This window comes from Zeus faber, assembly GCF_960531495.2.
Source record: "Zeus faber genome assembly, chromosome: 18".
NCBI lineage: Eukaryota > Metazoa > Chordata > Actinopteri > Zeiformes > Zeidae > Zeus > Zeus faber.
Genome location: NC_137210.1, coordinates 11,852,348 through 11,880,317, shown reverse-complemented (window position 1 = coordinate 11,880,317; position 27,970 = coordinate 11,852,348). Strand labels below are relative to the sequence as shown.

General features: G+C 44.4%; 1 protein-coding gene across 3 annotated transcripts; it reads left to right on the top strand.

The window, feature by feature from the left end:
• The first annotated feature begins 205 nt into the window (after positions 1-205).
• Positions 206-27,970, top strand: tbc1d4 (TBC1 domain family, member 4). 3 transcript variants are annotated; one of them, XM_080018818.1, is made up of 23 exons: positions 206-745; positions 6,784-6,912; positions 7,005-7,242; positions 7,351-7,589; positions 8,941-9,030; positions 9,397-9,501; positions 9,599-9,731; positions 9,878-9,969; positions 10,120-10,230; positions 10,560-10,679; positions 11,155-11,214; positions 13,242-13,468; positions 14,383-14,442; positions 15,981-16,141; positions 17,148-17,342; positions 19,761-19,922; positions 20,021-20,179; positions 21,117-21,217; positions 21,317-21,460; positions 22,593-22,752; positions 22,842-23,011; positions 24,121-24,297; positions 25,068-27,970. In XM_080018818.1, the coding sequence occupies exons 1-23, from the start codon at positions 344-346 to the stop codon at positions 25,296-25,298; spliced, it is 3,666 nt and encodes a 1,221-aa protein (XP_079874944.1). In that variant the 5' UTR covers positions 206-343; the 3' UTR covers positions 25,299-27,970. The 3 variants fall into 3 exon arrangements, with proteins under 3 accessions (XP_079874944.1, XP_079874943.1, XP_079874945.1); XM_080018817.1 differs by having other exon boundaries at positions 14,287-14,442; XM_080018819.1 differs by lacking the exon at positions 14,383-14,442.

The following is a 27,970-nucleotide window of genomic DNA, read 5'->3' as shown; positions in this document are numbered from 1 at the left end:
ACGCTGGGAAACTTCACATGCTTTTTTCATTTTTTATTTTTTTTGCATTTTACTCGACGTTGAATTTAGTACAACGACACCGAAAACAGTTGCAATCCCACGACCAGAGCAAGTGGAAAGTGAAGTTAGTGACACTTTCAAGTGGTTCGGGGGGGGGGGGGCGGGGGGCGCACCGCATCGATGTCATGCTGGACACCAGGAGCACATGGCGTGTGGACCAGCTTTTGTTGTGTGAAACCGGCCATACACGCTAAACGCACACCCGCTTTCTCCTCCTCCACATTTTAACCTTTTAACCCGCCCCGCAGCTCATCTGTGAAGCGATACGTCCCGTCACACGACAATGGGGAGCCGGGAGGAGAAGGAGCCCAGCCCGCCGAGGACCGGGGCTGACGGGAGGTTCAGCCTGTGCTACGTGGGGTGGTCCGCCTTGGACCGCCGCACCACCCTGCCCATGCTGCCGTGGCTGGTGGCAGAGATCCGTCGGAGGAGCGAGAAGACCGAGCCGGGCCCCGCGCAGGCCAGGGAGGTCCAGCTGGTCCTCATGCCCCCGTTCATCAGATGCGTGCCCTCCAACAACACCAACTCCTCGGTGTTCATATTCGAGCACAAGGCCCAGCTTATCTCCAGGTTCATCCACAACAGCAATGACCTCACCTACTTTGCCTACCTGATGAAGGGTCAGCCCGACAACCCCGAAGCTGAGATGTCCTGCCACGTCTTCAAGGCCTGCGACCCCAACCAGGTAGGTCCAAACAGAGCCGGTGAACGTCGGGGTGCCACTTGGTTCACCAGATCCTAACCAGACCCTGAGAACATTGATGGGCCGCTTGGTGCAAAGTGGTCCACCAGCCAATTGGTGGTGGACCACTTTGTACCATTGGCTCAGGCTCCGTTTTGACCTACCAACCAGGTAGGTCTCCAAACGGTAGCCTGAGAACATTGGTCGACCACTTTGTACACCAGTACATGTGCTTGTACATTGTTTTTTTTTTCCACGCCGTTTCCAGGATTTTGCTGTACACTCACTCACCATTATAATCGGAATCTTATATCTGGGTCCCTTGAAATCTTGTTTCAGGCCTAAACTAAATATTGCTAAAAATGCCTTCTGTCTAACTCCCTTTAAAATACACAATGTAGATTCCTGAATGGTCAAAACATGTTTGTTTACAGTATTAGGGATTGAGGCCATGGCTGTAGTGTGGATAATACTTCAGGCAAACCTTAATGGCAAAGTTAATCCACTGCCATGATTTTCTTATAGAGGATCAAACATCTCTGGACCACTCAGTCATTACATGAAAGCAACATTGAATCAGATTTAGATGCACTGACCAAAAAACTGACCGAAACAAACTACAGGAAGGTGGGGGTTAAGTGTCAGAAAGCTGGTGTGCAATTACTCTTATGCAGAAAAAAAAAAAAAAAAAAAAAAAAAGACTCTTTCTTGGAAACCCGTCCCGGGCGCTGGTCCCAAGATCTGGCTTCACTGGAATGTAGCCTAAATGTATAGTGTAAATGGAAGGAGAATGTGGACGTGGCCTCTCGACGCCGCTCTTTTTTTAAATTTGTTTTTCCATAAATCAAATCCCAACCAAATCATAGTTTGACATTGCACAGGAATCATCTATGACAGGATAAGGCATAAAGAACAACCTGGTCCAACGCATCACCATTTTCATATGGTTTTCCTCAGTCAACCAGGAAATTGACTGCAGTTATTCCTAGCAAACTGTAACTGTTTCTTTTTCAAGATTTCACTGTGTGCTTGTACTGTCCATATCATATTTCATGTGGTATGTGCAAAGCCAGAACAGGTTGTTTGTCTGCTGGTGAAAGCTGAGAGTACTAAAGCCAACAAGTAGGAGACAGATTTTCTTTCGAGGCGCTTGGCCCAGCACAAGAACATGCAGCAGTCAGAAAACCGACATATGCGCTGCCCCACTCTGCATTGTTGTGCTCACACGAGAAAAACTGGTTGGGTAGCCAGCAGCTAGCAACATGTGGAAGACAGACCATGTGGAATCCTCCTTCAGCCAATGAAAACTGTACCTCGTATGCCCCCCTGCCATTGGTCTGTGCATTAAAACAGTTATTTTTAAGCCTGTAACATGCAAGTGAAATTTTGTGTTGTTATAGTTAAAACAAGCCACCAGATCTTTAATTGTTATTTTGATATAAAATGTAACTGATGATAAATGAATTATTCATTTGATCCAGGGATTCGGGTGGCCAAGGACACAATCAGTGTTTTTATTTCTTTATTATTTTTCTTCCCTTTTTTAGAATGAGACGGGTACTGTATGTTGTACAGAGCCTAAAGCCAGATTTTTTGCACCTGTTGATGCAAAAGGTTAAGCCGAATTTGCAGTTGTGCAGACTTGTTAATGAAAGGGACGAACTTGAAAGGATGATGATTTACTGAGTTCTGTTAGATTATGCAATCAATGAGTGACAGCCGGAATGGGCTGTTTTTGTTTGATAGATTGTCAAATTAAGGTGAACTTGCCGTCTTAATGAACTACCATCTGTAAACCATAATGTGTCACCCTCATTTGTTCTATACATTGACGCTTCAATCACATTTACTGACTTATTTCAGTTATTTTAGCATTGTACAATGTCATAACTGTAGAGCGAACAGTTTATAAACATAAGTTAAAGTAGAGTAGGCGTATTGATAGACTGAGTTTGCTTGGAGTTAGAACCTTTGACCTGGTTCAGAATCTGGGAGACAGTTATGTCCTTGGTCAGACTGGCATTGCTGTTGGCACAAATAAAGCACCGGCTCCTCCCTGCCATGACATCCTCAATTTAACGGTGGTCATTTTGTGCCTGCGCTGTATGAACTCCTATTTAACTTGGAATGCGATCGATATGGAGTCTCTGGCTCCCCACGGGCCACAGGGTGGGCCTGTGCTGTGTTCCCAGCTCTGTTGTCAGGCCTGTCACATGGGTGCGCTCCACCAAAAGAGTTGAGCACAAGAGTAAAGACCTCTGGAGATGACAAGGCAGTAGTGTTTCTCAGAATTTCAGGGAATGAGTTCTGAATGACCCGGTAAAGTAGAACTCGGATATGGCCCCTTAGTAAAAGACGTACATTTGGAGGTGTAGCTATAACGTTTACTTCTTTACCCTATGAAACATTAAGTCTACTCATAGGTCTTATTTAAGGCAGAGACAAATGCTAACTTACTTTCTTCTTGCTCATCAGATATGAAAACAAAGTAGTCAAGTGATTTAAAACCACAAACTTGCAGCTTGTCTTTAAGATGGCTCGGATCCTTTAATGGGATGCCGCATGAGAGGAATGTGTCAACTTCCCTACAGTTGGAGGATACGAGGAAAGCTGGAGGAATATGTGGGTTGTTGTTTGAGCTCACACCGTTTTTCAAGGTGACTTGGCAGCCTCTGTCTGGCATTGTTTTAAGTTATGACATGACGTGTTTGCTCGCTTTGGCTGAAGTGTCCAAGAGTGGGTGGAAAAGCACTGGGACAGTGCAGTAGAAGAAAAACAAGGTGTCATTTAAGCCAACCCAAGTTCATCTTGGAGCTGACTGAATCTATTATCGTGGCTTTAAAGTCAAGTAAGTCGCACTTTATTTATAAAGCATTCCTAGTGTACTGTGTATCGAAGGCGTGGTTCCAGGCTTTTCTGTCTTGTAGGTGAGAAACCCTGCAGGAAAGAGTTTGGGTTAATGCAAAGGACAGGTCACAATTGATTGGCTTCAAAAAATAGTTATACAGTATTTCTGCATGCTGCCATTTTATTTAGGCCAATAGTCAAATTTTTCACTATTAGTATTTTTTTTTTCCTTTGGCAGGTTTTTGAGAAGTTTTTTTTTTAATTTTCTTCTTGTTATTGGTGGGCATGTACATTCGCTAATAAACATGCAATATTGAATGGTATTCTATGTTCCCTGACACAATGGAAACTCCTCTGCTTCACACAACCTACGTTTAAATCCTTATCTTGCACTCAAACACCGATAAGCCATGTCTCAAAGTATGTCCACATGAGCCAAATCACACGTTGTACGTGCAAATCTCGCATCTACGACTTCCTTTGCATAATGCTGCTGATAACAGTAAATTGCACTGTTGTAGCAGTGTCAAGTTCAGTAAAGAACTGAGCGTGCTCAGGACCCTCCCTATTCAGAGAGGACATTCCTGTTTGTTTTCTCCTAAGCCTCGCCAGCTGCATAATTGCAGACTAGCCTTGTATCGCAAGTGTCACCGATATCGTCTGTGAAAGCTAAAAGCCAGGGCAGGTTAGAGATAAAAACAGTACAGGGAACAATATGGGTGGGATAATTTGTTTCACTCTGGAAACCGCACGCCGCACCGCCGTTACAAACCGCTGTGCCTGTCTGAACCCTGGCAGCCACTGCGCCGACTCCATATTGGTTTCACAGCAAATAATTAATCAGATCAAATGGTGCTGTGGCATCATCTTGCTCATGAATAATCCAACAGGCCTTTTAAATGTTAAACTCAGTCAGTGCGTCATGTTTTCATTAATCAGAAAGACGGTGCGAGACACCACAGTCTTCCCAAGGACAGACAGTGTGTGTGTGTGTGTGTGTGTGTGTGTGTGTGTGTGTGTGTGTGTGTGTGTGTGTGTGTGTGTGTGTGTGTGTGTGTGTGTGTGTGTGTGTGTGTGTGTGTGTGTGTGTGTGTGTGTGTGTGTGTGTGTGTGTGTGACTCTCATATGTGTGTGCACGATATCAAGGCCTCTGAGTTACCTTCAACTCTTAAGTTCCACAGCAGTCAGTTCTTTTTTGTTGTGTTTTTGTTTTCACCACACTAGTTCTTTATGTTTTCCTGAAATTGTAGGTCTCCTAGCGGGTGATGATGTTGTTCCGAGAACATTTTACATAACATGTAATTTGAAAATGCATTCAGTTATTCCACAAGACAAACAAGGAAGACTGAATAAATAGAACGCTTTACCTTTTTGCAAACAATATTTTGTGACCCTGGGCAGTTGCCCCTGCCTAAAATTATAGAACAACCAAATTTCCTTCAAGGGGATCATTAAAGTAAAATATCTTATCTTAATCTTTCTTTATAGCCCTATGCCTTTAAATGAGAAAACAAACCCTTGTAAGATAGCCATGTCCCCGTTTTACTCATGTTACCGGCCTGGTCTATTTTGGTTCTGCTCTTAGTGTTTTAATGTGGAGAACTAGGTTTTGGGTTTGCTGCAAGCTAAAAAGATTTTCAAGAATTCCATGGAAATAAGCCAATAGACTATAGTCTCAGCCCCACCCATCACTCATACTTTCACAAGGAAGATCTTTATGTGCGTATAGAGACGGTGGAGTATTCATGACGACTTCTTGTTTCTCTATCTCAATAGATCCCTGTATATCCAGCTCTTCTTGGTTCCACCCCAGGGAGCACTGGCACTTTCAAAGTGTAACCTTAAAATGGCTCACGTAGCCACAGCAACATGCCAGGGGTCAGGCAAAACATTTTTTTTTTTTTGGATTTCCTCTGTCATGTGGATGGTTTTCCCATCTCTCAGTAACAAGAACTGTGTTTTTTTTGCAGAACAGCATTTCCTTTTTCACAACAGTGGTAATCAATTCTAATGGGTCCTATAATAGCTGCATTTACCCCTTTTATAAGGTTTTCCACGTTGGGCTTTGTGCTGATCACATCCCCATGACAAGATTGATATATTTTCGTTACATAATTTCCATCCCTCTAAAGCCAAAATGTGTTTGCTCAGCAGGCCGCCTAATGTTCTTATCAGGGATCGTGATGGGTGCTGGGCCTGCTGTTTGGTTTGCCGGTTTGCTCAAGTTGTTGAGCCGGCCCTGGCTTTGATTGCTCCCGTTTTGAGAGAGTCCATGTTCACTGGCGATCCCTCCAATTCTGTCTGTCAAGTTCCGGTTGCATGATTTATTGATTGTTATGATGATGTCAGGCTGTTCTTCTTGAACCACAGTGGTGAAAAATATCTCCAAGCAAACAGATTGTCCAGGTTCAAAACCACCAGTATTGCCAAATAATAGACTTAAGAGAGCTTGTATACTCTGTCTTAACTTGTGTGCTGTAATTCCTCTTTTTCTTTTTCCCTTTATGATTTCTGGCATGGATGGCAGCATCTGGCGCTTCCCCAATTGTGTAACATTGAAAAAAAATGAATGCAGAACAACCCAATTGACCTTCAAGTTTCTCAGTTATCCCGGCACTCTGTTGTGACTTTAGTGGTATGGAGCCCGGGTGTGTCCTGGCTCCGAGCCCAGATCTGTTGCCATTTCACCTCTTTCCTGTTGACGAGAATTTGCGTAAATCTTTTGTTGCTCCGTTAGCCTTGATCTATTTTAAGTTATGGCATGTACCGAGGGTGCCTTAAATCTTAATCAGAAGTAGTGGAGTTCAAAAAACGGCCAGCTGAGTCCCTTGCTTATACGTTCACATAAATATTTTCCTAATCCTGACCACCTGTACTCGTTTAATGTGCTAAATGTATCGCCAAGGGTTTGCACACTGTTTTGACGACTTATTTAACTTAACCATTTCTTATGCGCTATAGATCGTTTTCAGATCAGTTTCTTGAAAGGAAATCCTCATTATGTTCGTCCGAAAAGCCCAGGTTTTCTTCACATACCAAGCTTTTCTGCTTGGTTTGATGATACATTGATATTGGCATTGATAATCCATTTTGTTGTATATGTTTCACCACTCTCAATGTTTTTGAAAACAGCCTCCTTGCAGTTGCAGGCTCATTTTCTTCTCTGGAACTTGAACCTGTTTCCTTTTTGCAAGGTTCCTGAGGTGATCAGCAGCATCCGCCAGGTGTCCAAATCGGCGCTGAAGGAAGGCGCCAAGCCCAAACAAGAGACAGATGAAGCTTTCTACAACTCCCAGAAATTTGAAGTGCTCTACTGTGGCAAGGTAGAAACCCCCCCACAGCTCAGTACAACACGGCACGTGTGAATACACAAGGCCATTGACTCTATGCCAATTGTAAAATACCGAAATCCTAGGTAACAGTTGGACACAAGAAGGCTCCGTCCACTCTTATCGATGACTGCATCAATAAGTTCCGCCAGCACGAGGTGGACCGCAAGCGCCTGCGACTTCTCAACGGCCAGCGGGGCTCCACAGATAGCGATCCTGTAGAGTTCACCATTGGGGGAGACGGGGACCCCCTCTCTTCGGTCCTGAATGAGAGTCTGGAGGATCCAGATGGCCAGTATGTGGAGGATGAAATGGAAAGTGGAGGTAAGGGCCCTATACAAAAGGTTTTATTGATTCAACTTGAGAAAGTTGGATTTGTGAATGGAATTTCGCCGCATTTTAGATAAAGATCCTTTAAACCCTTCCCGTCAGTCCTGTCGGGCAGCGCCAGCCAGAGCAGCCTAAGGGGGGGGGTCCCTGAGTGCATCCTGGAAGACTCTGGTTTCGAGGAGCAGCAGGAGTTCCGCACGCGATGCAGCAGCCTGGCAGGAGGGCTGCAGAGGAAACCCCGCGAGGCGGCCATGATCGCTCCCACACGCCGCCGCCACGCCAGCGCGCCCAACCATGTCCAGCCCTCTGACGCCGACAAGAACCGCACCATGCTCTTCCAGGTACGCAGGGGAAAAATAAGCCACACGCATGTGTATGTGGATTCTCTTTTTATTGGTGTCGTTTGGGATCGAGCCTTGTCTTCGTCTAGTAAGCAGAAGGTTGCTGGTTTGTTCCCAGGCTCCTCCTGGTAGCATGCTGATGTGTCCTTGAGCAAGACACTTAACCCCCTAACTGCTCCCCGGGCGCCTATACATGGCAGCCCACTGCTCCTAGATACATCAGATACTAGGATTGGTAAATGCAGAGAAATTGCGAATTTCCCCATTGTGGGACTGATAAGGGTATATAAATAAAAATAAATTAAATTAAAAATAAATAAATCGTCCTGCAGACATTTCTCCTCCTACCGTGCAGCTGAGGGTAGTCACTCCACCGGAAGTGAAACACCGCTCAGAGATCCCAGAAGGCCGAGCTCTAACGGCACGCCTTCTCGTTGGAACATGTGATGGAACATGTGGCTGCACACTCACATGCTTAGCCAGCACCAAGGGAACCATTCATGAATTGACTTGCAGTCTCATGAAGGGAATATATTTGTACACAGGATTTGTGGGGAAAAAAAATCAAAGGACAAGGTGACAAGGTTCTAAATCTGATAACTTTTCAATTTCAGTCTATGTTTACATGCGGATCTATTTTGTTTTCCGTATTCAGATGGACTGGCATACTTTCTTCCCCCAAACATATGGCAAGGCATAATTAGGTTAAACACCCTGCCTTCTGTCACGCTCGAATAAACACACCCTCGCTTGCTTCAGCTTCAGCTGCTTTTTGCAGTTTGTTATTCAATCCCTTCCTGCATTTAGCTTCTTGTCAGTAGCAACCACGGTAGGTGACGGCTTATTGCAAATCATTTTAATGTGAATGTGGCTGGCAGTAAGCACCACATTGCCGGGACAGTAACCCTGAGTTGGTTTCCCTTTTTGTTATTGTTGTTATTTGGCTTGTGGTGCTGTTCGTGTGAGGGTCTAGCACCACTTCCTTCTGAGTAGCATGTGAGCCTTGCAGTTAGCCAGCTGCCATTCCTCACCAAACGCATTCTTCATGGGGCCAACATGGCAAATTAGAGCCCCGCGCTCGATATGATGCTCTGTGTTGCAGTCAATTATGGGGAAAAATCATTTTCACAAACCATTGACCTTGATGTTGCGTTTGAACAACATGTGTGTGTGTGTGTGTGTATTCCATCCAATGGGTCGGAAAACATCACTTTGCTTTTGTTAGGAGAAACCATATCATTAGGCTTTGGCAATTCTGTCCCTCTATATCTACGTCTTCTATAAATGCATCAAGGTCAGATTCCTTATCGGCCGTTTGTCTATTTGCTCTTCCTGTTCTGCTTATCCACAGGTTGGGCGTTTTGAGGTAAACCTCATCAGTCCAGACAGTAAAACGGTGGTGCTGGAGAAGAATTTCAAAGATATCTCATCCTGCTCTCAGGTTAGTTTGTCCATTTTTATTTTGTTTGGTTTCCTGTCGTTGTCCCTCCCTTTCCCTCTGTCTCCGTTACGGTCGTTGAATGGACCTTCCCTCACAAGGGTGACGTCAGTTCTGACCATGATTGTTAATCCTTTATGCACATCCCAATCATGGATTCATGCACCTAAGACAAGTGAAATGCCATAACACTTCCTTCTGAAATAGACTTGATTCAATCATAGCCTTGAATCGAATGTCTTGTCTTTTTTGCTTTCTTGCATATCTACAATACATTAAACGTTTTAAAGGAGCCTTGAAGGAACTGTCGAATCACTCAGCAGTCTATAACTAATCTGTTGTTCATTCCGTTTTCTGGGACTGATACAGGGCATAAAGCAGACCGACCATTTTGGATTCATCTGTCGGGATCCTGCAGAGACGGGACCCAGTCAATACTTCTGCTATGTCTTCCAGTGTGCCAGCGAGTCTCTGGTAAGTAAAGAAACAGCAGTGTCTTACTTTTGACTTAAAGCTGTCATTTCCAGTCACCAGAAGCTGTTCTATTTATACCCATGTGCGTGCGTCTCAGGTGGACGAGGTGATGCTGACCCTGAAGCAGGCGTTCAGCACGGCGGCCACTCTGCAGAGCAGCAAGACTCAGATCCAGCTGTGTGAAGCCTGCCCCATGCACGACCTTCACAAGCTCTGCGAGAGGATCGAGGGTGAGCCAATCTGAGCGCCGACTCCCCGGGACACGCCGAGCTCTCTTCCTCGATTCATGAATAATTGAACGCGGACTCTGTTCTCTGTGGGAGTCGAAGCCGGCTAATACTCTACGTATTATGGTTTTCTTTTAATGTGTTTTTAGGTCTCTATCCACCCAGGGCCAAGCTTGTCATCCAGAAATATCTCTCCCAGCTTTCTGACAATGAGCAGGTGGATATTTTCGAGTGGGTTCAGGTAAGGATTAACTCTGTCGTAGAGGGGGGGAAAAAACGTTCCTTGGTGAGGGATAAACTGTCATTGGTGATTTATCACTAGAAGCAGTTGATACTTTTCCAGCCTGACCTTATGAAGTCAATGTGTCTGTGCCCGTCCTAAAAATGAAAGAAAATGAAGCCCGCGTCAGACCAGGAGGAGAATGAGCTGGTGATTCTCCACCTGAGACAGTTGTGTGGAACCAAACAGAAGTCCCACCTCCACATCGGCGAGGCTCCTCAGGTAACTCAGTGGCCAACATCACATTACCGTTCACAAGGCAAGAGGTCCACTGAATCTGATAATCAAAGCTCTTTATTCCCTCCCACCGTCTTACTGACGCTACCATTACTATCACCCTTCTCTTCTTTCCTTCCTTGTCTTTGTCCCCTCATCCCCTGTAACTCCCAAGGTCCAGACCATGTGACTTCTCAAAGAAAATATTTATCTTTTGTAAATCCGTGTACATAATCTAGAGCCGACGTGCAGACACAGCTATTTGCGTCACCAGGGCCGCGGTGGCTTCACTTCTGTCCTCTTTTCACAATCTTTTTCTGTTCTTTTTGTGACAGAACGCACCGAACAGCGCAGCGGGAGACGGTGCAGCCACCGGCGGTCGATTCAAGCTTGATGTCTTGAAGAATAAAGCCCGCACTTCCCTCACCAGCTCCCTGGAGAACATATTCGCACGGGTAGGACTGAGGCCGCTCATATCTTTTGCCTTTTTTTTTTATACTCCTGCCTTCAAATTTTGATTTGTTTCTCTTATCTCTGCAACCCCCCCCTCTCCTTTGCTTCAGTCTTTTCCATTTTAATTCTTGTTCCTAGTCTCACATAGCAGTTATCTTGTGAACCGCCCTCTGTGTCTCTCTGCCTCCTTGTATCAGTTTCTATGTCACTGTCATCCGAGGAATTTGGATTGACCCGTATCTGCTCGGGGACGAGCAAATAATTCCTTCGTTTAAGTATCCGGGCAGTCTGAGACCTATGATACCATCTGTCATTGTCTCAGATTTGAGACTTTGTAAACATTTTAAATAATCAAACTGTAAACAGTGATAAGTGAAATAATTGGAAAAAAATGAATCAAATTAGCCCCTGTAGCCGTGTTGCTAACCCGTTGCTCTATGGACCTGTGTAATGTTATGTGACCGGTTATTTCACCAGGGTGCCAGTCGGATGCGAGGCCGCTTGGGAAGCATGGGGAGCATTGGCAGTTTTGACAGAGTAAGTGTGTGTGTGTGTGTGTGTGTGTGTGTGTGTGTGTGTGTGTGTGTGTGTGTGTGTGTGTGTGTGTGTGTGTGAGGGTGGGGGTGGGGGTGGGAAGCTGAGAGACGGAGAATTCCCAGAGCTGTACTCCGGGGCCTCTGGGAATTCTCACTTTGGATCCAATGTCTGTAGAGTGAGAATATACAGTATTCCAGTCCTCTCCTCAGGGTGCTTGTCAATTTACTTTCTCGCCTTCAAAGTTATGGAGCTTATATATCCATCCATTCTGGCTAGTAAGTACTAGGTGTAGGAGTCTGAAAATCATCTTCTGCGTTATTTCTGCAGTTTGTCTTTGGGTTGCAGGTGGAAGTGTGTTTGAGGAGCCGTCAGTTAATCATTTGGGCTTGTCAGATGGAAAAAGGGCTCCACTCCGTCACTACGGGGCAGAATGTTAGTAGGATGTGTTATGGAGCCCCCAGCCCTGGTATTAATGAGCAGTGGTGTAAAGTAACAATAAGTAGAAATAAGTAGAAACACTTTGTTACTGTATTTCCTGGGAGTATCGGTACTTTACTTGAGTTTTTATATTTCTGTCGACTTTTCCGTCAATACATTCTCCTGAACAACTTTGTTACTCGCTACAAAATAAAGTCGGAGGACTGTGAGCCAATGATGTTAGTGAAGCCAGTTATCACAAAGTTAATGTTAGCAGATCAAGGCTTATATCAGCCAGCAAGCTGAGTGTAAACAAACACTCCCAAGCCGTGTTCAGGGTTGCCACATCCGCGGTTTTCCTGTGGAATTGGGCTGCTTTTTAAGTGTTGAAGCGGGTTTTTTTTTTTTTTTTTTTTTGGGGGGGGGGGTTTTTTGTCCGTGGGTTGGGGGATGGCTGGGTGTGTCACGGAGACCTGGCAACCCTGCCAGTGTTCAGTTGACTTTTTGCTACTGAACAAGCACAGGCTTGTCCCAGAGAGACACAACCAGAGCAGCGATGGCCTCCTCCAGTGGTGAAGCTGCCCCACCTCTACCTGCACCTGCTACGACTGATGGAGGCCGACACCCGTGGCCATTTACAACAAATCTTTTCTTATGTTATGTTAGGATGGATCTTACCGAATGAAGAAGTCAAACAGAAATGGATATCAGGAGGATCTATAAATGACACACAGAGCTTCACATGTTTGACTTCTCCTTCTCTGGATTCAAGTCCCCAGACTTCCCTGTTAGTTTTACTTCAATATTTTGTCCTGGCAATGGCATTTGACTGTTCACCGTTCCCCTTGCGATCCTGAGTCCATGGCAGCAGGGTTGTTGTTTTTTGTCAGCATGCAGATCCCAGGAGGAGCAGGAAACAAAGTCAGGATGTTCCAGTCCTGCGTCTGCTGAGCCAGGCCTCAATCGGCTTCCTCCTCCTCAGAGCTCTGTGTAAAAGCAAAACCTAAAAAAGAAAAAGCCTAGGACTCGAGAAAGGCTGGCACCCACTTTTCACGTGACTTGAAGTGTCCCAATCAGAACGACTGGTCCTGCCCTGCAATGTACGATAGGAAGAACAGCACAGCTTATCATGCAAGTTGGGTGATGTGTTCTGTGATTAACAACGTCAGTCAACTATAGTAGAATGAAGAGGGTGGTGAGGATTTCTAACCGTCTGCTTCCTGTACAATCATCAAACCTCTTCCACTTCTGGTGAGTCAGAAGTGGAGGGGCTGAGAGGGGCCTCTCCTGGATAGCGAGAGAAGGAGATGGGAGGGTTTGCTTTGGGATCTGAGCCATCCATGGCCACCCCACCAATAGTGTGTGATTCTAGGAGTCACAGGACTTTGGCAATTAGAATACAATAGATGTGGGAGTTGTACGGTGAAGTACAAGCTAGTGCTAAGGCCACGAGGGCTGCCTGGAGTTGGGTTGGAACTTGTGGAGCACACTGGCTTGGTAAGTGCCGACCTTGTATATGTATGTATGTATGTATGTATGTATATATTCTGTATATATACTCATCATAAACAATGCTAACGTGAACCTTTAAACCCCCTTGCTGCGCTCAGCAAGACGAGGAATCGCCGGGTCCCTCTCCTCCGGGATCCCCGCCGTGTTTCCAGGATGATGATGACGACCCGGGAGCCGGCGTGCAGTTCCGCCGGCGCGCCCACACCTTCAGCCACCTCCCGGTGAAGAAACGGATCTCCTTCGAGGGCCAGCCAGCCGCCCAGGGCAGGCATCCCCCGCTCCGCAGACAGCAGTCTGTCAACTCCGAACTCCGAGCTCCGAATAGGTAACTGGACTGACCTGCCAAACCGCTTTCTTCTTTGAGATACCGGTGATCTAGTAAACAGGGTTACATGGTTACCTCTGGGGAAGCACACGTTCTATGCAGGATGGAAATCGCACTGGAATGTTTGGGATATAGTTCTGTTGTATTTATTCGGCCAAGTACATTTTCATATACAAGGAATCTATTGTGGTAATGGTTGATACATTGTTGTACGGAAACTTTGCACAAAAAGTGCTTAATAGTCTGACAAAAACATAACCAAATATGCAAAAATAGACAAAAACAAAAAGCCAAAAATTCAGTATGAACAAAATGCTATTCTATGCACAGTATAAGTTAAGTTAAAAGGCAATAGCTGGGACTAAGTGGCTGAGGGTGTGAACCATAAGTATAGATAAATATTCTTTGCACAATGACACATAGAATAATACAGGCATTGATAACAGTGGATGAGTCGGTAGAAATGATTACTACATTATTACTAATTTACTAAATTATTACAGAGTATTATTCTATGGCATCACATAAAATCCACACTGTCAATGACACAAACTGGAAAATACAAAATTACCTGATTTGTTGACCTTTGACCTTTGCAAACAATGTAATCTATTCGCATCAGTTCTAAACTCCGGAAAATTTGCACAGCACCACCCTCGCTGTCCCTCAACAGTAGCATAACACATTTTCCTGTCACCGCTCAATGCCGTATCCTCATAAGTGACATGCTTGTCTTTTTATTTGAGGGCTATTCGTGGTGTTCTATTTTTCTTTTTTTGTTGTTTTTTTTTTTTTTTTTTTTTTTGTGGCACACCCAGTCCCCTCGCGGTCGTCTCGAGAACGCGCAGCGTCTCCGAGAGCGACTCCTCCTTCAGCCTCCCTTCCTCCTTCTACGCTCCCACTTTCCTGAAAAGCTTTTACCAGGGCTCACTGGGCTCCCTCGGCTCACTGGCGGACGGTGGGACCTTCAAGAGGTGAGGGGGGTAACCCCTTGTAAATCATGTGTTCGAAAAGTCACAGCAGGAGGTCCCGGGGGGGTGCGGCGTTGCTGGCAGCCATACTTGTTAACATCCAGCTTTTTCGGCCCTGATCTATGCATCTCATATTTTTCTTAAAGAAAATGAAAGTACTCAAGCTTTTTTTTTTTTTTTTTTTTTTTTTTTTTTCTCCCCTCTTGTTTCTGCAACTCTGAAGTCCTGTTTTCCTGTGAAGTAGGAGGGGACGCTGATTCACGCAGTCTCTCGCTTCATTTGCTTCTTTGCATGTATACAATTACACTGGCTTTTTAGCATGAATTAACCGCATTATGTATTTTGTTGATAAAACTACAGTGGACATTATTATTCATTATCATGAAGGAATCACACTCCTACATTTCTGCACTGAGATCAGCACTTGATGTGATCAGCATGAAATGCATTCATAGATCTGCACTGATTTCAGTGATTGAATGAGATGGTGCTGTTGAATGAGATTGGCGATGATGCCTCACAGTTCTTTGCAAACAGTGGCCAGGTTAAATCATGTTTTCCAGTAGTGTTATGAATTGCAGAATACTTCCTATCCTCTTGATCTATTGGATCAAAGTTTCATAAAATTCACAATATACTGTATCAATCAAAAAAACAAAAACATGTGACCTGTTGAGAGTATCATGTGAGCAACTTTTTTTTTTTCTCAAACTGATGAAACTTCCTTTTGTAAAAGACTCTTCACCTAAACATAACCACAAAAAGAATCTTAATTATTTATCTATAATCTTTCTGATGGCTATATCCAAAAATGCATACATTTTCACAAATTATGCTTCATTCTTCATCACTTTACATTACAGTTGAAACGACAGAGTCTTAATATCAGCTGTGAGGTCCCGGCGGCCCTGGCCCCTCAGAGTTGACTTCCTGTTATTCACCCGTATTCACATGATCAGGCTCTGAATGCTGACAGGTTACATCCATGCCTCACCCCATGACATTATAGGATTATCTTTAAATGTTTTATGTCTTTTTAATGAGAGGTGAAAATTGCAAATTAACTTCACGGTTCTGTCACAAAAGATGTATTTATTTTGACATGCTGTATTATAGCGCTACACATCATCTGCTGTCTCCTGGTGCTATTAATAATGGGACTGTATGTAAGCAACAGGATTCTCTGTTGGACCTTTGCTACTTGTTTTGTCATTGTGTGATACAACTCATTTTAAAATGCAAACCCTACCCCTTGCTTCATTAACAATGGAATGTTTGTGTTGTCAGTCTCTGTAGTCATTTCATTTATGCCTGTCTTGAGTTTTCTGGCTTGGCCAATTCAAAAGATTAAGATATTATTGTGGATAAGAAACTTGTATAATGTTTCCACCATCCAGTCTGTTGAGTGTGTGGGGGTGAGGGTGGGGGTGTATGCGCTTGTGCATTTTTGCAGGTGTGTGAATCCTTTTTGCAAAGATGCTGCAAGACCGATAGTGTAAGATAACACCCGAAGGCTCTTATCGTACTCTCCTCTCTCTCAGTAATGGGGAGGGCCGAAAAAGGACTCTATCCGGGTGCAGCAGTGACTCTGTAGGCGGAGGGGGTCTTCCTCCGACACCCCGCAGGGTCTCCTGGAGGCAGAAGATCTTCCTCAGGGTGGCCTCGCCCATGAACAAGACTCCCGCATCCATGCAGCACCCAGGTCTGTCTCTGCACCCCACTACACCTCATTCGGCTTGGAACAATCGACAACAATGTAGAAAATAGTCCAAGACACTATGGCTGTATGGATCCCAGCTATGAAATCGCTTTATCTTTGTCTCTAGCATGCGTCACAGTACACTGAAAGATGAATGTCTTTGATTATCTGAATGAGCAAAAATGTGCCAGATAAGCACAAGTCGGAGTGGGAATTGTTTTCACTTGTACAGTGGTACCTCGACTTACGACTGTAATTCGTTCTATAAGAACGGTCGTATTTTAAAACAGTCGTATGTCGAAGCTATTTTTCCCATATGAATTATGAAATCATGAAGGGTGAAAATAAACAAAATACAGGTATTTTGCCAACGCACCAACTGCAATTTCCACAGTCGTATACAAGTATACCCGTATACAAATCGATACAAGCTTTCGCGACTATCGCTACTCGTATCTTGGATTAGTCGTAAGTAGATGCAGTCGTAAGTCGAGGTTCCACTGTATTTCCATGCCGAATTTTGACTTTTTGTTAAGCAAAAGCACATTGTTGTTGTCTTATATCTACCTCTTGGGATCTCTTAGCTGAGTGAAGTTAAACGTCATGCTAGTAATACATTTTATTTGTATGGATTTCTCAATACTTTCTTAAATGATGTGGGTTAAAGCAACAATGAAAGAAAACCCCCTTTGAGGATTTTTGGATACATAAATATCCTTAAAGATGGCTTTTAGGATTAGCATTTAGGATGAATTGTGTGAGTAAGACTTTCTTCTGTAGTACTCTCAAATGTCAAAACAATCAAAAGCTAACACGAATCATCACTAATGCAGGTGGCTTCGATGAACACTCAAAACACTTGAATGCAAAGGTCTTTCTCCCTCCCCACAATAAGCACACATTTATCTTCGAGAGCCAAAACAGAGAATTGTAATCATTCTTTAAACTGCTTTACTTATAACGCCAAATAAGTGCTGTGAATTGATGAATTATGGCTGCTTGGTTTCAGACCACTGTGAAGCCAGGGAGCTGCTGCCCCTGTCTCCCAGGGCCTCGGACCCCAGTCAGGACCCATCAGGCCGTGACCCCCAGGCCAGCGAGCGTCCCAAAAAGACCAAGGCTGACTATCGTGCCTTGTGGAAGACCGCCATCCACCAGCAGATCCTGCTGCTGCGCATGGAGAAGGAGAACCAGAGGCTGGAAGGTCAGTGACAGCCACCGCTGAACACGTTTGAGATTTAGGCTGAATCTGAATCCAGGACTGTTCTTTGGAAAATGAAACGACTGGAAAATGCACACATTGGCTGCCATTGTTGTCTGTCTCAAGCTGCCCCTTCACCAGTGGGTGAATACAAATGGTAATAGAAACTCCCCAAATGCTGTTTCATGAGGAGTCACTCCCCACTGAACGCCACAGCACCCAAAATATGGATACTCCCTCCTTAAAGAATGGAAATGGAAAGCCTCAAAGTAGCAACGCGTTAAGCTGTCATTTCTGCCTTCCATTTATAGTCGGCAGCAGTTTAGCCTCTCTGTTTTGGATCGTAAAACACTGCTATATATAGACAGAGGCTCAGACACACACACACACACACACACACACACACACACACACACACACACACACACACACACACACACACACACACACACACCATCACACCATCACATAAACACGAACTCTGCTTCAGTAGGCTAAAGTGCATGGAAGTGATTCCTTTTAATATTCCATTTTTAAAATGCATTAACAATATTAACGTTCTTTTGGTTTTTTATAAAACATAACAACAGAACTGTGCATAATATTGCTCTCTATTGGTCAAGATCCTACTGTGTTTTCCTCAACACCAACAACAGTTCTCCCTTTTTGTTTGTTTACTATGACATCCATGCTGGTCTGAGGACCTAACTGTGAATAAACGTTTTAAATAGAAGGTAAGCAAAGACACTGCTTGGGCAAAGGGAAATGTTTTGCATGTCCGTGTTGCAGGGTTTCCGTTAAAAAAATATTGGTGGCGGTCCACGTGTCCTGGAAGATTTCAATGTCCCGGACTAATGGGAGAAATTGTGGTCAAATATTATCCGTGGTTTTTGAGCTTAAAAATAATAAATAGGCGGGTAGGCATCAAGGCTTGTAGATTTATAATATTTTATATATTTAACATTAGGCCACTTTTGCTTATACATTATATTCCAACTAAAATAAGTCCCGTCAATAACATTGCATGCATAATGCTATTTTAAAAATAAATAAATATTACGCTAGCCTACGTTCGTCGGGGCAACATGTAAAAACAAAGAATTTCCATCAGCCTTAGGCCTACATATTCTCACATTCCGTTCACTCTAGGCTTTTTCTCAGATAAAACAAAATAGAATAAAAACTTAAAATGAAACAAAAAATGACATGTAGGCCAGTTGTAATTTGTAAGTAAGAAGTGAACAAGAAGTAACAAGTGCAGGTGCTTTAATTAATATTTCATTTAAATAAAATTTAGAAGAAATCAAATTAAATTTGGCAAGTAGGCCTTAATCTAAATAATAAGGTTTGTGGTGTTGCCCGTCTTCGTCGGCATGTCTCGTCGACATATTTTACACATTGAATATTTTCTGTCTGCTTTGGGTCGATCTTAAATATCCCAAAAAACAGCAACTATGGACGTACGTATATGGCCCCGTTGTCAATGATACATCATCTTTCCCCTTCTCAGAGTTGTTAATTTTGGATGCTGCCGCTCTGTATTCGCTGCCGGTGTGTTTACAAGTGCACCTGCCCACCAGGAAGGGGGCGGGGCTTCTTTCTATATCAACAAACCTAATTGGTTAGAGGTGAAAGGTCGCTTGAGAGCGTCCAAATTGATATCGTTCCGTTGCCACTTACCTAACGCTTCTATAAATGAACCAATCTGCGAAAGACTTTTATCGAGATGATCGAGCCTATTTTATTTTCGACATTGAGGAAAAAAATATCGCAATAATTATCGTTCTATCGCCGAGAACTAATTCAAATTGTGCTTAGAGGCAATTAATTTCACTGGACATTATGACCGGAGAGATTTAAATATGGTGGACTTCAACAGATTGTCATAAACCGGGATAACGGAAACCCAGCCGTGTTGGTTATTAAACAGGCCACGCTTATTCAAATCAAGCTCTTTGTGTTTGCATGGTGAGGGTCAGCCATATTTTCTGGCCTTTTGTCATCCTTTTGTCTTGTGAACCTCTTCCTTTGACCCCCTTCTTGCCTTGAACTGGAAGTAACGCAGACCTCAGCTGTATTATTAGTCTGCTTATTTTAAGGGTTATTGCAGCTCTTGTCTATGGGTTGGAGTTGTTATGGGAACTGTCGGTGTAAGATGAGAAGGATGGTAATTATGGTGACCTCTTGCTCTCTCTCGTCGGGCCTCTTTCAATCGGTTTCATTCAGTTTTGTAAACAAAGATATAAGCAAGCGCACATTTCTGTTCCTCAATCCTTCCTTCCTGCATTCTGTTATTTCCTTTTCGCTATGAACCGGACTTACTGCCACAGAGCAAGTTCCTCGTCTAGAAAATAACTGTTCAAACCTGCTGACAAAGTGACACTGGACTGAAAGTCTGATGGTTCTTCCCATGTCTCTCAGCGAGCCGCGATGAGCTACATATCCGTAAGATGAAGCTGGACTACGAGGAGGTTGGGCTGTGCTCCAAGGACGTGCAGGCGTTGTGGGAGAGGAAGCTGAGCGCCCCGGGTCGAACCACGGTCCCTCAAGACAAGGAGGAGATGAACGCTGCGCTCTGCCAAGGTCAGGCCCGTGTGCGCACTGCTTCGGTTCTTTCCCATGCGGGGGCGTTCGTGTTTTCGGAGGATCACGCTGGTTTTCTCTTTACCATCTGTGTCCAGGAGTTCCTAAGAGCCGGCGCGGGGAGGTGTGGCTCCTCCTCTCCCATCAACACCGGCTGCGCCACCGGCTCCCCTCACGGCAGCAGGCCCCCGACACCCCCTACCAAGACCTGCTGAAGCAGCTCACCAGCCAGCAGCACGCCATCCTGGTGGACCTCGGTGGGAACGCGCTCTTACTCCCAACTTCAAACTTAGCAGTCGTTTAGTAGTAAATGGTAGTCGCCCAGATAGATAAACAAGTATTGTGATGTTAGAATCAGAATCTCTTAATTAGACAGTGTGTTAAGTACATTTTCATATACAATGAATTTGTCGTTGTGAGGACTGGCGTTTTACTCACGTAAAACAAGCGTTAAAGGACCAGTGTGTAAGATTTAGTGGCATCTAGTGTTGAGATTGTAGATTGCAAACCAACTGAATGCCCCAAGCATCTACGGGGAACTTGCGAAAAATGCGAAAGGCCCTCTCTGGAGTGTCAGTGCCAGTGTTTGGTTTGTCCATTCTGGGCTACTGTAGAAACATGGCTGCCTCCGTGGAAGAGGACCCGCTCCCTATGTCGATATAAAGGGCTCATTGTAAGGTAACGAAAATACGATTCTTATTTTCATATGATTATACATAAATTAAAACATACTTGTGAATATTATATTCCATTTCTGCCAAGTCGGTTCTACCAGATGCCACTTAATCTTACACACTGGTCCTTTAAGAGCATTAAAAAAATATAATGGAATAATAATAATAATAAAAAAACATTAACAAATTAAGTTAAAAGGAAATAGCTGGGGTTAAAGTGACAGTTCGATTGCCGATATGCCTGTGGGAATGACGTCTAAAGATAGATGTATGTATGCGCAGGATGAATAAATATGTAATACGACATGGATAACAATGCTTGAGTAGGTCTAATACTCCATTACATTATTGTAACAATATATTCCACAGTTATAATATCAATAAATAATTTACTCCTGTGTAACCTGCCCTTGATGGTTGACAATATAACCCTAATGTGATTTTTGCGACGAAAGATCATATCAGGTTAGGGATAACTGTATATATGATAACTGGAATTGGTCTATATCTCTCTGCTCAGGCCGGACCTTCCCAACCCACCAGTACTTCTCGGCCCAGCTGGGAGCAGGGCAGCTCTCCCTCTACAACCTCCTCAAGGCTTACTCGCTGATGGACACGGAGGTGCTCAGCATCCTCCTCCCACAACGCACACGTGCATAGTATGGCACCGAATATTTTTTTAATGTCGCTCTATAATAGTGTTTTTTGTGTGTTGCTTAGGTGGGCTACTGCCAAGGAATCAGCTTTGTGGCCGGAGTTCTGCTGCTCCACATGAGTGAGGATCAGGCCTTCGACATTCTCAAGTTCCTCATGTACGACCTGGGCTTTAGGCACCAGTACAGGCCCGACATGGTGTCCTTGCAGGTAAATGGGTTTTTGTCACATCAACGATGGGTTTGGTTGTAAACCGAGCTGCGATGAAGGAATCCACTCATTCCCTCTGTTGCCCACTGTCACGTCAAATAAAGATGGGCACAATGTGAATTTCTGAAAAGCAAGCCGGTGCAATTTATAAAGTGCTGGCAAATATGGGGAAGAATTCCTTATCTTAAAAATCATAGGAAATGTCATACTTTAGCAGTATGTATCACAGTCAAAAGCATTTGAGCTTTTGAGTATTTTTACAAAAAATCCTTAAATTTCGTCTAACTGGAAGTAAGCCATGCAAATTCCCCTGCAGTGTATGAAACTTGCATCAACCAAAATGAACTCCATGAGTGCACCGTTAATGTTCATTTTTTTTTTTACCTCTTACTTGAAAATCATGCAATATAAGTAGAACCGATTTAAAACAGAGAGGGATCAACAGTAGCAGCGTGTCGGTCTCTCCTCTTGGTGGGTTGGCCAACTACAACACGCAGGCATCCCCACCCCCTGTTCAAACCACAGGCGCTCGCTCTGTTAGCGCCAGTCGTTCTGTGCTGACCTCACCTTGCTGCAGCAGGCGTGGTAATATTTAATCTACATCAGGGAAGTGTTCAGCCAACCGTCTCCCCTCCTCGGCGGTCCGTGCGTCGATCGTGCTCTTTCTCAGACCGACCCAAAGTTCACAAGGAGAGGGAGGACTCTCTGCGCTACTGTCCCGCGGCTGTTTTCCCCCTGTGAGCGGGTAAAGTTAAAGTGCATTTCTTCTCGCAGCTCTACTTTTAGCTTTGTCGTACTTCTGCTTTTTTTGCGTTTCTCCACTGTTTGTTTTCTTTATCTGTCAGACTCTCCCTAACGTATTGCCGCTGTAGTCACGGTTTGTTGAGTAATTGTCGAATGCCTGTCTATGCAGCTCCGCGCGTAGGCACCCAAGGCTACAAATGGTAGTGTAGAGGTTAAAACAATATTTGCATTTGTCACAGCCCCCTTTGCAGAACCAGTTTTTCTGTGCGGGGCTGCATGCTCCGACCTGCGTGAGTTGTTATCTAAACCTCGAAACCTCTGTGTGCAGGTTTCCATTTATTTATTTATTTATTTATTCATTTATTACCCTTTTTTCTTTTCTTTCCAGATTCAGATGTACCAGCTCTCCAGGCTGCTGCACGACTACCACCGCAGGCTGTACAGTCACCTGGAGGAGCACGAGATCTGCCCCAGCCTCTACGCCGCCCCCTGGTTCCTCACCCTCTTCGCCTCGCAGTTCCCCCTCAGTTTCGTGTCCCGCATCTTCGGTACATAATGAGGAATTACTTGCAGACTTGGTCTGTGTATTTGTCTTAATTTTGATTATTTTTGTTGTGTTTCAATTTCCCTTTCGCAGATTTTCTCTTCATCCAGGGCACTGAGGTGATCTTTAAAGTGGCCCTCTGCCTCCTCAGCAGCCATGAGGAGGAGATAATGGAATGTGACAACTTTGAGACCATTGTGGACTATTTAAAAACTACGATTCCCAACCTCAGTCAGACACAGATGGAACAGACCATCACTAAGGTACAAAGGAGGGAATTAAGTTTTTAGTTTATGTGCAAATAAATTGTCCTTGAAAACATGACATTGCCGGCACCATCTTCTGATTAACGATTTATAGGTGAACACAGTGTTTTGAACATCAATTTAAAAAAAAAATAGATTTAGTCCCGGTAAAGCAAAGATTAATATCTGAATTTGTCACACCACAGAAAAATGTGTTCTTAACCACCAGGCCAAAGTGGAACGATTGGGGGGATCTCCAAGTATATAAAATGAGGTTTCAAAATTGTTTAAAAAAAAAAAAAAAAAGGCAGTTCCCTCTGCCCCTAAACGCTGTGGGCGTGTCCGCTGTCCACTCTCAATTGCCCCCTGCTGGCTCCTCTGCAGGCCAGGTCGGGGCTCCTCGGCCTGCTAGCATGCAGCTAATGCTAATGTAACCAAACCCCTGCGGTCAAACAAAAGGGACTGTTCTTTTTTGTTCCGGGTATCTGTGGCATGAGTTCACGGTCTCCCTGAAGACGCCTTTTACTCCAGGTATTTATTACCAAAACAGTATTTTATCCCAAAATCCAGTCTTGGTCTTAGCTTGTTTCACTATCCAACCTGGTCTTTGTATAGTGTTAGGAGAGTGGCCAGGCCAAGTATGACTGCTCTAGGTCATCGAGTCATGATTTAGCCCCGTCCAAAAATCTGAAACACAAAAATGGTGAGTAACAGTACTACATCGTTCAGTCTTTTCACATGTTTTCAGCAAGTACTTTCCAACATGTATAATGTGTTCAGATAAAAATCACTGAATTCACTTCACAGGGACTTTAAGATTATGATTTCACTATTGTAAAGTTCCAAATTGTCCTGACATCCTGATTATCTTGAATAGTTTTGTTTTTGTTACAGTGCCTCTGTGAAATATTGTACTTTGCAATGTTTTCCACCATGGCCATAAAAAAAAAACCCAATAAAAAGAATGATTTGTCACATCAGGTTGAGTTTACTCGTATTGCACACAGTTCAGAAGGCTCTGCATTCCCCCGCAAGCCTCTGGTGCGAAGGGAATTATATTTCTTGTCGATAAGTTTTACACTGATTAGGACGACATACAATGTTTCTCTACGTCCTTGTGTCTTCAGGTGCTGGAGATGGACATCTCCAAGCAGCTGCACACCTACCAGGTGGAGTACCACGTCCTGCAGGATGAGATGGTGGACGAGGGGGCGCTGGCCGACGACTCGGAGCGGCTGGACAAACTGGAGAAGACCAACGTCCAGCTGAAGAAACAGAACATGGACCTGCTGGAGAAACTTCAGGTGAGATCAAGAAAGCTCTAGTGTCTTTACGATCCTGAATCCTAGACTTAGAAGGTATATTATTGGTATATTATTGTATATTCTCCCCACTTGGAGACATCTAACACGATTCTATTTTGTCAAAAAGCAAGAAATCCAGAAATTTGATATGGCTCTGTGTGGTATTGTGGATATTGCCCAATCCACCAGTGTAAGATTTAGTAAGATGACTGATATATTTCTATTGCCTTGTTGTAGCCTGTGTGTTTTGACGTTGGTGTTAGGGAGGATTTGGACTGGATGTCAGTTGGCGTGAAAATATTTTTATCCTCCTTTAAAATTCTCTAGTTTAGTTAAAATTTAGTAGGATAGTAGTTAGTAAAATGTAGCCATGTTGTTTACACTGGCTCATCCCCTTTTCCAATCTCCCCTAGATATTTACTTTTTTCAGCGTAACGTGTTAGGCCACCCGTAGGTGGCACTAAAGCATAGGTGAAAACATGAACAGCCAGACAAAGGAATGAAGTGTTTTTGTCTCTCCACTCTTAGGCTTAGTGCTATGGAGGACTGTAGAACAGTAAAACTTACTGCAGACTGTCTTCACAAAGTGTGATTGATACTGTTATGTTTATAAAGAATGAAACACTTGCCTTTTAAACGACAGAAACAACATATTGGCAATGTAACGTGCGTGTGTGCGTGTGCACGTGTGCGTGTGTGTTGCTGAGCCCCCCAGAGAGATAGCTTTGTATCATGCCCCGTGGTGACGCCGTACGTCCTTTGCACTCTAGGCGGCCCGACAGAAGATCCAGACGCTGGAAACCAGTGTGGAGAGCTTCCTGTCTCGGGAGAGCAAGATGAAGCATGCAATTCGCTCTCTGGAGCAAGAGAGGGCGTCGTGCCAGAAGACCATCGAACGCATGCGCTCGTGCCTTCCGCCCGATGCCCTGGCAGATGTGGAGATGACCCAGATCAAAACGGGACCCAACGGGAAAGCCAAGCCCGCGGCCAAGAAGCCCTGATGGCGACCAGAGGGCCGGGCCGGGCCACTCCGAAAGGGCACGCACACAGACAATGAGTGCCCCGAACAAAGGCCGGCATCACTAAGAGACATGCACCCGTGGAAGTGTGTGTGTGGTAACGTCTGGACCTTCAGACAAACAAATCTGAATTTCATTTGTCAGCTAAAAAATATATATATATTTTTTTTCTTCAAAACAACTCAAACACTGATGAAGTGCTTCTAACCATAGACTTCTCCAGCGGTCCGCACAAGCAGAGCGTGGTCTCATCGCTTTCACTGCCAGTTAGAAGGTTAGATCTAGATAGAAAAACATTAATCACTGCCGTCTTTGTCGGTGTGCTGCAAATGAGAAACGTCTCCCTCCGCCATCCTCCCTAAGCGGCGCGGAGACACATTAACAACCGATCTAACCTTCTCCGAGCGCTGGGGGAGCTGGAGAGGACAACAGAGCCTCCGGGGGAAACTTCTTGCCGCTACAACCCTCCGAAATATTCAGGAACCGATTGTGTCCAAAGAAGTGTTGATGTGATTGTAACAACAAAAAAAAAAAAAAAAAAAAAGCAACAGGCCTCGCTGTGCTTTGTAATTTCCTGTTTGTCTCGTCGTTCTACTCACGATGAGAATGTAATGTGCTTGCGTGGTGTTGTGTGGAGGCCTCCAACTCCACTGCACTGCCACGTCAGGCTCCAATCTGTTGGCGTCGGGGCGGGACGCACTTTCCTTGCGCGGCCCCTCACAGCCACTCCCTAGCCAAGGGATGTCTTAAGCTGTATTTGGGTGAGAGAACCAGATATTTGCCTCTAGTTCTCACAGCTCATCCCAAGGGGGGGAAAAAAAAAAAAACGAAAAAAGCCCTCCATCTGATGCGTGGTGGTGTGACTGACCGGGGTGGGGGGCACCCCGAGGGAAGAACCGCGGGGGCTGCAGGCAACCGAGAAGGGCAACAAAGGACCTGATAGAACGCTAGGTCACATGGTTCTATCCTAAAGCTTTATTTGAGGTTTTCTTCTTTTCTTATCCGTTGTTCAAGGGAAGAAAGTTTTATCTCATCAACACTATCCTCACTGTCATCAACCCAGGGCTCCTCTTAATGGCTGATATAAATACTGACAGTACTTATGAGATCTCGCTAAAGAATTGGACACAACAGATGCATGTGTGTTAGTTGGGTGTTGGTCACACGGTTTCCTTCCCCGTGCAGCGAGAGGTGTGAGTGAGTGTTTGGGGAGTAGAGAGTGAGGGAGGGAGGGAGAGAGAGAGAAATCACCGGAAATGAGAAGAACATTAAGACTGCTGCCAGTGTCTTCTGAGTACAGAACATTGTGTTAGCACTGTAAACCCACTGGGTAATATATATATACACACACACACACAGGCAGACGCTGAACCGGTTGAGCTGATGGACAGACAGTTCAAATTAGTTCTGTTGGTGTCTCCCCAGTCTCTCCAGTTGTTTTTGTTTGATCTGGGACTCGGTCACCGCAGGGACTGACTCACCATCTCCGAGGGTTCGGGCTGGAAGAGAAACTGATCCCGTCTCAGCTCCGCCTTTTTCTACACGCCGCCTGCCGTCCCCAAGTGTCTGCACGGAAATAAGAGTGTTCTGCCGGCTCCTCTTCCCACCGCGAATGGTCTTTCAGCCTGAGCTCAAGTCCGAGCAGACAAAGTGTTCCGCCCATCGACACTGGTTTTATTTGCTTGTACTTGTACTTGGACCTAGACAACTTGTCTACGTTCACCGGCACCAGAAAGTACAACGAGAACCAGACGGTGCCCTTCACCGTTCAATGTGTTCTGTAGATAACGAAGGTGACATTTGCCATTTGTTTCACCTTTCCAAAATGTTTGTTTCTATGGCATATGAAAGGAAATGTTGCAAAAAAAAAAAAAAAAATGTTTTGGGAGCCCCTGGTAGAATACAGTTCTACAGTTTTTTTGCTCCTTTTACCTGCGTGTGTGTGGTATTAAGAGGGTTTGGTCGTCGCTTACGTCTGCTGAGTAACCAAAGATGTGGGAAAAAAACAAAGAAAAACCTTCAATACAAATGTTTTGATGTACTACATTCTTTATAATGACTTTTATATTATACGTCCTGTTGACAAGGACGGAGAGAATCGTTTTGGGGTTTTTTTTTTTCCTTTTTTAAAAAATTTTTTTTTTGCAGAGGAGGATGGAGGGACGCACTTGAAATCATGTGTTTCTAAAACAGAAAAAGTATTTGTGCTTGTGATGAACTAATTCCCTGCCAGTAAATGGTTGACCGTTTTGGGGATGGGTGTCATCAATCGCTAACGTGAGAGCTTAATCTTTATTGCGCGATATTAAACATTACATGTTTTCTTCTTGGAGATGATTAATTGGTGCCAAAACCTCGAGCCTTTTGTCGTCTGTCTGTTTCTGAAAATCTGACACTCTGGTCATGTCATTATTGTATCCTTTCACAGGTCTGGTGTAATTGTGTGCTGCGGGTTGGCGAAGGGTCCTCACTGATCTTGTGTTCTACTTGTGGTGCTCTCAGTGTTGCCCTGTAATCAGAGAGGAAACGGTGAGGTTGATGGAAATGTTTTTTGGAAGTCTTTCTGTCCTGTAAACTTGAGGCCGACACAGCAAAGAGCATCGTCTCTTCAATAAAACCTCACGATGCCTTTCTCCCCCCACCCCACCACCCTA

What these genes read in the sequence shown, in the direction of transcription:
- tbc1d4 (XM_080018817.1), top strand. Translation starts at nt 344, where the DNA reads ATGGGGAGCCGGGAGGAGAAGGAGCCCAGCCCGCCGAGGACCGGGGCT. An exon ending in GGAGAACCAGAGGCTGGAAG is followed by an intron (nt 17,343 to 19,760) that starts GTCAGTGACAGC and finishes CATGTCTCTCAG; the next exon opens with CGAGCCGCGATGAGCTACAT. An exon ending in GAACGCTGCGCTCTGCCAAG is followed by an intron (nt 19,923 to 20,020) that starts GTCAGGCCCGTG and finishes ATCTGTGTCCAG; the next exon opens with GAGTTCCTAAGAGCCGGCGC.